The sequence below is a fragment of the Boleophthalmus pectinirostris genome, unplaced genomic scaffold, assembly GCF_026225935.1.
Source record: "Boleophthalmus pectinirostris isolate CB_2022bp ecotype Guang Dong unplaced genomic scaffold, ASM2622593v1 HiC_scaffold_8, whole genome shotgun sequence".
In the NCBI taxonomy this organism is placed as follows: domain Eukaryota; kingdom Metazoa; phylum Chordata; class Actinopteri; order Gobiiformes; family Gobiidae; genus Boleophthalmus; species Boleophthalmus pectinirostris.
Window position 1 is genome coordinate 25507294 of NW_026571515.1, and position 9272 is coordinate 25516565.

Consider the following 9272-nt stretch of genomic DNA (forward strand, 5'->3'; position numbering starts at 1 on the left):
AGCTTATTCCAAAACTTACCCCTTCGATGCTGACTTCTCTTCAAAAGTTTTTATGTCCAGTCACTTGAGTGAACATGCCATACTATCCTCTGTGCTGTGGGTCTCTGAGTCATTCTTATTTTCAGTAGTTTCCTAAAATGTCCATAAGTTGATCGCAGCGTCTCGTTCGAAGTCGAAGTGCGTCCAGTAGAGCCATGCGCCTTGTTCCGACAGGGACACGGGGCGAGTGGAGGCAGGCCGATGTGTACGAGCCCACTGGAGCCAGAGGAGGAGGGCTGTCCGATGAACAGTTGAGGAGAGTTACAGAAGAATAGAAGGAAAGAAAACAAGGGTGAACTTGTAGTTAGTTTGTGCGGCTACAGTGTTGAGGAAGGGTCCCACCACACGGGTCCCGGTTTATGACCTCTTTTGCTCACCAGCAGCCTGCGAACAGAGGGCTACTCTCCCTTACAGCCGTTACCTCTTGATAGGAAGTCATTATCACCTCTCCCTGCATAATCATTGGACAGGACTCCACTTCACGGCCGGCCTCTCTGCTTCAAGTAACGCATGGCCGGGCAGCTGGACACCGCAGGGACATTCCTCAGAGGGAGACAGCCGCCCCTGACGGATGAGATGACGTGCCCGCCCCGACTGGGCCAATAGCCGGACATCTCTGTGATCACATAAGACAACGCTGATTAGGCCCAACGAGCAAGTTGTCATACAGACTTAATGTCAACATTTATAGTGTCCTAGCAGAAACTTAAGTGCCTCGAATTGAGGGCCTTTGGCTATGCCATTGGCGACTTTCACGTAGGCGTATTGTTAAGTTACATGAAACTATATAACCGTAAGAGTAGCTAATGAGATGAAAGATGTGACACTGATTTTCCAGATAGGGCTTATAGGTTTGGGCCTATAGCTTTTTTGTTTGTTTTTTTTGTTTTGTTATAACGTTTTGAGCTCATAAAAATATAGGCCTATAGTAGGCTAATGGGTTACGGCTCTCTTCATCTGGAGGCTATCTGGACTCTTTTTGTCAAAGATCAGAAAAATCTGTAGGCTAAGTGTTATATTCCAATTCTAATGTTAATTCCAAGAGAACATTGGAACAAAACTAGTTTGTTGAACATGGCGTATTTGCAAATAAAGTTTATTAAACCTGTTGGTTTAGATGTATCCAACTCAGAAAGTCCAGTAGTCTATTTTTCAAATCAACAATACCACTTTTATATACCTAAATTAACATAATACAGGGCTACACTGATGTAGCTAATGGATTATGTTAATGTGTTAAGTCCTTTTAGGAAAGGGCTTAGGTCATATGAAAGGCACACTTAATGGGTTCAGAGGTCGTGACAGCTGCTATTTAGAAGTTCAGTGGCAGCACATTTGTAATTAGCCTCTAACAAAACCAAAAATGCCCGGAGCAGAGATCAAGAAGTTTCCTTGACAGGGAAGACATGTTTATCAAACATGGACAGCTAGGCAACTCTGCACAAGGACTCACTGTTTCCAAAATAGAAGTGAGGTGGGTCATTTTGCAGACTAGGCCTAAAGTTTTCCGTTGCCTTTTTCATCGCGCGTATTTGCTCAGTGATGACTCGCAACTGATAGTTTTCACTCATGTGCAAACTAAACTTCTGTTAGGCTATTTGAACAGCGCTTACCACCCACAGACAGATACAATAGGCCCGTATGGCCCAGCCTTGGACGGCTGCGTAAAGCGTGAACCGAGCTCTTTCCAAAATCTCCATAGACCTGAACACTTTCAATGAACCACCTTTCCGTGACCATCCAAAGACGTTTATTTATTTATTTATTTATTTATTTGTTAGGAACAAAGGAAGGAACAAAGTCTTTGTTATTATTAAACTTACTATTTAATAAGTTTTTCATATTTCCATTAATTAGGGGAAAAAAACGGTGTAACGAACCACTTCTAACAGCATTCTCCAACACAAAGATGTGGTCCCAGCTGTGGGCGTTAATGGGATTCTACAGGCAGCGATGTGCTGAATGACTGAGTGCAATATATCCCTTCTCTCCGTGCATTTGCATGGCGCACTGATCCATCTTTATGTCAGCTAGGAGGTTACTCAGGGTTCACGCGCTAGCTTGTTTCTCTCCTCCACACTCAATAAATAAATCTCTGCAGCTTTCTGTTTACCGCCTGAATATAAATTTGTTTGCAGTCGATCGAAGACCTGTGCGAAGGTATTAGAAATTGTATTTCTGTAATGGCTTTCAGCAGAGAGAGGATGGGGCGATGGGCAGTAAGGGGAAAGGAAAAAATAAACAGGTGTGAGCAATCTCTGTTTTCTAATATGCAAACGAGTAAAAAATATACAGAAACCCCAGTCATTACAGCTCTCAGATGCATTCAAATCACATTCAAACCAAGTAACCTTTTACACAAATACCAAATCACATTGTTTGTTCTTCAATGTGCCATATGTCTGATTAGCATATTTGATGTGTTTTGTACTCAACACCTTTTAAAACAGAAGTTCTATGTTCACATTTAAGTCATCTTTAGTCATCTGCCTTTCTCTGCACAGCTTGTGTTGCCTGAATCACATAGTTTGCATGAGACAAAAGAAAGGGAATAATCTTACAATTTGGGCAAATGCTTGAAATACAAATGCGAATTTCAATGGCCTCTAACAAAACAGCATACCATTTACACGCAAGACGAAATGTGATTTTTTTTCTTCCAGCCACAAAAGCAGTGTCCTGTAAGTGAGTGCAAACATTTTCCATCACAATCACTAGAGTGTCTTTTGTTTTGACTGGAGGTGAAGTAAACATGACAGGTCTTGGGTGGCTGTGTCAGGAGGAGAGCCAATATTGACTGATGTTAATTTGTTTTGTGTCCATGCTCTGATGTGTATCAATAGGAGGCAGAGCTAGGCCTCGGGATCAGAGCGTGCTCAGATTACCACCATGGTTAGAACTGAAACCTCATCATGCTTTTGACATCAGGATGCTCGGGCCACTGTCGACAGCAGACCCTTGTATCACCCTCCACCACTGTCAAAGCTTATTATGTGTCAGCTCTTGACCCCCACAAGACTGGGAATTAGCCAGTGCTGACAGATGACTGTCACCGCTGGCCATAGAGGGCAGTGGAGCTCATGTAGTTCCAGGAGGGGAAGACGACAACATGTTCACCGTGTTTATGGAGATCATAAGCTTAGGCACTTCATAATGGAGCTGTAAAATGACAATAACAAGGTACACACACACACACATAATCAAGTGTGGCACATTGACCCACTGAAAGATGGCTGTCCTTTTGATAAATAGCAAATGTCAGATATTTCTCAATTATTGACATATTTGATAAATGGAGGTGTGAAGAGTAAGGTTTAGCCTTGTGTATATATAGCCCACACAACTGCAAGAATACAGTGCACTTCAGAATTCTGTCAAAATCATTTACCACACAGAAAGTATTAAAAGTCATGTCTAGCTGAATTGTACATAACCATAAGAATATCTTTAATGGCCAGGGACAGTACTGGTAAGTACATCAGTACAGGTTCAACAATATGACATTGAAGCAGTAGCTGACGAATACCAGGGCTTTTCGCTAATAGCCTGTAGTATGTGCTGCAGTATTCACGGCTCCAGTGAGCCAAGAGGCTCATAGTCGGCAGAATCCCAAACATCATGACAACAAGCCATCAGTCATCTTCCCCCCGAGCTGCTGTGCACACTTTGTTTCCGGAGTTCTTACTGTGGGAAATGAGCAGGGTTAAACATGAAACAGGAGGAAGTGTTGGGCACGGCAGCCCCCTCTGTAATAGGCTCCTCGTTCAGCACGCTTCACTGCAGGAACACCAGAGCTGTGCTTTTTAATTCTTTCTCTTTAACATCCCCTGCGTGGTCACAAAGCTCAGAAGTTGACTGTGCATGCTAATCACAGTTAATAGTGAGATGCTCATAGAAATGGCGAAAGAGTAATATGGGGTTAATTTTCTGCAACAAATGATTTTCATTTTTATCTGGAAAAAAGAAAAAAAAACAACCAATGAGCAACTACACACAGTGGAATAGGTTCCTCACATCATCATGTTTGGACTTGACCCCGTCTCAGAAAATGGGGTTTTTGAAATGAATAATGTATTAATGCAGTTCTTTAAATGAAATGTAAGCATCTCTAAACTAATTATTCAGATACATTTTGAGATTTGTGGTGAGAAACTATTCTTCTAGTGGGCAACTGCATCAGTTTTTCTCTATTTATTGACAGGAACTGATAGATGTCTGATTGAACTGGTCCCTATAATTATATATATATATATATATATATATATATATATATATATATATATATATATATATATATATATATATATATATATATATATATATATATATATATATATATAGTGTTACAATATTTTCCTTGTGAATGCAGTGAAAACATAGGTGAAACTTAAGGTGACACCCTTGTGTGCATAGAGCCCCTCACCTCATCGCAGACACCTCCATCACCAACTTACCTTTTTATTGCCACCGATCATCCTTAACTGGGAAGCATTTAAAACGTCATTGATCTTGATAATGCTGTGCTGTAATATGACAGTAACAGTTGTATGAGATTCAGGAAGTCAAATTCCAAAGATTGATGAGTCGTAGCAGTTGAGTTATAATCCATCTACCTGAGTGATTCCCGGGCTCGGTTCCACATGAAGGAACAGACAAATAAATAAAACCCATAAAGGTGACACAGGAAATTGATACTTAACAATCATTTTGAGCAACAAGCACCTGGAGAGACTGGAAGGCAGTACTAACAACTATGGAGGGAGCTGTCCGAGAAGGTTAACAGGTCATAAAGGGAACAAAGTCTGCTACAGACCCCGTATTAAGGGTTCAGGGATATGCTCCACAAAGGACTTAGCTGCACTTGTGGGCTGTATTAGTATAACTGTATGCAGGATGTCTAAACGTAACTGCTGTCATTGTCATTCTAGGCAGACATGTATTTGACATGCATTTAACAATATATAATGGTAGAACAAATTACAATAAAATTTTGCATTATATTATGTCAAGATATATATATATATCTATGTATGTATGTATATATGTATGTGTGTGTGTGTGTGTGTGTGTGTGTGTGTGTATATATATATATATATATATATATATATATATATATATAGTGTGTATAGAGATAGAGAGAGAGAGAGAGAATGTGTACAATAATTTTACTTCCTGTTTGGACTGCAGAGTTAAAATACATTGGTGTATTTCTCTGTTACATATGAAACAAAGTAAAATTGTGGAAAACATGAAAACCTGTCATATGCACTAAATATATATTTTTAACACAAAGTAAGATATTGTTTGTTGAAATATTTGTATTGTAAAAAACATATATTGTGTTACACTTCTCATCAGACATCTGCGTTATTTTGAGGCTATGTACTCATGACTCTGTGGTTTTGTTTAGTTGCAGTTAAAGATCAAAAACACTGTGCGTTGGCATGGGAAGGCACAGAGGTAAGAAAGCCAAACCACAAATCAGAAAAATTTGGTTAATTGCCTTAGCACAAGAATTTTATCTTTTGAGTGGTCAAGCTGAAAAAGAATGTGACCTATGTGGCTTTGTAAGTTTGTTTAGTATTAAATTCCAGGGTATAAAAACAATTGACCATTGCTAATGTATCAGTGTCAGTGTGGTGATGATTCCTATTAGTTGTAGAAGCCTATCAATGTCTCGTTTTATGTTAAGTGTAGTACTGTCATGTTTACAGGGACTTAAGAACTCAGACTATCTCCAAAATCAAAACAGCTGCAAATGGAACAGTAGCATATCATCGAACAGTAAACAACATACCGCAAAATATTTGATGATTCATTGTTAACCACAACCAAAGCTGGTTTATGGAACCACAGCTCACACCATTTATCATTATTACTTCATATTTATGACTTTACTGCTGTCTTATCAAAGACTGGGGTGTAAGTAAAATCCACTTTGAACTCCTCATAAACAAACCATCAAATAATCAGGGGCACATTGGCCAAACACAAATTAATGACTTCATATAGATAATGTAACAGAAATCCCCTTATATGAGAACAATTCTATGTTAAGATGGAAGTCCCTATTGAAATAAGGCCCCCGGGGGCCTTCCCCTGACCCCCAAGGACACCCTTGACCTTCTCCACAGAATAACTGCACTCCAGTGTGTGGGTGCTCCTGGCTTTTAGTATTAGAACAAGTGTGTGTAAGGGTCTAGAGCTAAAGGTCCCATTGAGGCGCAGCTCCGTTAGTACCATAAATCACTCAGCATATACAAGAATCCAAAGAATCCAACAAAAACAGCCTGGTTCACAGATTCCCCCGTTCAATATTACATACAAATACATTTAGACTGACCTTTTTTTTTTAACCTTTTTTGAACTTTATTGCTTTTTATAAATTAGTTTATTACCAGCTCCCCGGTGCATATATTTTAAATTGTCCTGGCTCCGATTAGACACCTGCTCTAACAAGAGATCTTATAGAAGACAGAAAATTGTCTGAAGATATGCCAATAACAAATGGCTATGAATTAGAATAGTAATTTTATACAGAACCACTAGGGGAACTGTTCCCTTGTTCTATCTTTGGTTTTATAGCTGTCAGTACTTCTCAGTGACATCTCATTTACAGATATAAAACTGTCAGCATGTCCACAAATCGTCTGCCATTTTGTTTCATGTATTGATTTAAAGGCATATATTATGAAGCATAAAGAAGTGTGTGCGCTCCTTTATCATTTGTTGCGAAGTTGATGTCTATTTTGGAAAACCCCAGAGATACTGTGACCCACTTCTGTCAAATATGGCAAAAAGCACATAAGCATGAGAGTCTGATTTGGAAAGCGAAACCAAACAATAAAAATGATAAGAGGACTGTTTTTTGGGTTTTTTTGGCATGATTTTGTTTGTTGTAAAGAATTACAATGGAACAATGTCACAGTAGTCACCAGTTAAAACCATAGTCCTGTCAGTGTTCCTGCAGATAATGCTGTCATTAGTGATTGTGCCTGTCTGGGCTGTTTTGGCCTGTGAGCCACTGGAAGGGCTCCTAAGTTATACAACTAACATGCCCCCTGAGAGGGAGGCCAGCCCTGACTTGCAGCAGTACAATTTGGCTATTGAAAAGGCAGAGCTTGTGAAGGAGGAGGCTGGAGATCTTGTCGTCATGCCCAGTGGGTTCAGAGCTTGTGGTTGGAGTGCTGGAAAGACCGCCTTGTCTCTTTGATTAATGGTGGTTCACTTGAAGGCAGGAGCGAGGGAGAGGCTTTGTGGCAAGACTGTGCAACTTGAATGCACAATACTTTGGAGTTTTCAATGAATCTAAAGCATTCTTTAATTTGATTACTGAATAATGTCTATTTTTTCACATACTCTAGACACCCTTAATCATGAAATATATGGAGAAAATGAAATTTTAATCAGTGCTGAACATATAGTGCCGGAGCTACAGCGTTCCCAAATACATTTATTAAGCATGTACAGGAGGTGACATCTCAATTAATCAAGAACCGCATCAAATAGCTGTAACAAAAATACATTATTAGTTTGAACATTCCACTGAAAAAACATTTTACACAAAATTTCTTTTCATTTACTGTGATGAAAAAGGTGTCTAATGTAACATTCACAGTATGAAGAATTCATTTTTAAGTGCTCAAGGAAACTTTAACTTAAAAACACAAAATTAAGAAACTTGAAATCTATGTACAAACATTGTTGAGAGTCTATTTCTGCGAAAGGGGTTTGTCACGCCGCCTCATTCCCATTACATTTCAGAATAGCCATTTTGATGAGTTTTTTCAGCTTTATTGTTGATATGGGTGTTTCACTGAGACATAGATGAATGCAAAGGGGGATATTATGGCGCTATAGTGCTTTATGGCCAGTTTAAAAGAGTAGTGGTGTCATGACTGTCTATAGCTGCACAGGAGGATTCATGCCCATTTTCAAAAGATAGCAGGTTGCAGTTCATATTAGGAAAGTCTCCTAGACTGCTCTGACCACTGCTGTGGGCCCCGTCATAGGAGCAGAGTGTGGATGGCATGGTTGCAAAGTTCAAAGAGTGAAACTCAGGTGAAGATGATATAGCATTTGGAATCTTGAGTGGACAAAAGCTGGACATACGCTGGAACTGGCCCCTTGTGAGTTTCTGTTCCTTCTTGTATCTCATCCTGCGGTTCTGAAACCAGATCTTAACCTGGCGATCTGTAAGTTTGAGCCCAGCAGCCATTTGCATCCTGCGTGGCCTGCACAGGTATGGACTGAAGTGAAACTCCTTCTCCAGCTCCAGCAGCTGGCTGTTGGTGAAGGCCGTCCTCTCCCTGCGGATGCTGTGACTGCCTCTTCCCAGAGGACCAGCCTCACTACTGCTGACTGGAACAAGGAGAACAGAGAAAGAGCAAGTCAGACATCTAACAAGTCTATCAGCCAGTAGAACCACTGTGGAGGGACTGAGAGCTGCAGTAATCCTCAACCAATCAACCAGAGACAGTGGGGCCCAGAGCTGTTCCTCTTCAGCCTAACACAGACACTGTACACGACTGGCTGTCTGTGGTGTGATGTGCTCAGGGAAAGTTCGCTCCCAAAGATACAGTCTGGGGGAAACATCTGACGCCACTACGCCGCAGTGACAGGCCACATTAATCACAGCTACACATGGAAGCAGGCCTGTCAAATCCCCATCTCAGTCATTTAAAAGGTACCTTGGGACCACCACTGAAAATAACCACCATTAGAGATTCCATTTGACATGTATATGAGCACTGGTGGGGCACTGTTGATAACAACAGCACCTAGCAGAGTTAATGGATATTAAAAAGGGCCTAAAGTGACCTTAGAGAGCAAGCATCACTCCTTAACTCAACTCCACTTTACTGGGGGCTGTGGGCTTCCTCTGTTTATATGAGTGGCCAAGAAGTAAAAAGTGTAGTTTTTATAATTGATCATTTTGAATGTTGTCACTTGTTCTATTTTAACATCATTCGACCAGCAGATTAAAATATCAAGGCAATGGCATTTTTAACTGTGCTGTACCTTTTAGAATCAATTATAAAATTCAAATAATTTATTTAAAACTTCTCAGAGGAGAAATACATCTTAGTAATGTCCTTCTAATAAATAATGCAAGTGACACAGGTGTGCAGCTCTGACTGAAGCAGAGCAGACTTTAGTCCAGGAGAAGATCAGATTTAAGAAGAGTAAATTCAGTGTTTAATTAGTTATTTATTAAGACCTAATGTCACTCT

At 40.1% G+C, this 9272-nt stretch overlaps 1 protein-coding gene across 1 annotated transcript in view; it reads right to left on the reverse strand.

The window, feature by feature from the left end:
• Window positions 1–7514: 7514 nt before the first annotated feature.
• Window positions 7515–9272, reverse strand: part of LOC110164955 (homeobox protein Hox-D3-like) — a 2377-nt gene continuing 619 nt past the window's right edge. The window contains exon 2 of the mRNA XM_020930097.2: window positions 7515–8400. Coding sequence (XP_020785756.1) covers window positions 7904–8400 — 497 coding nt within the window. The 3' untranslated portion in view covers window positions 7515–7903. The remainder of the gene's footprint in view (window positions 8401–9272) is intronic.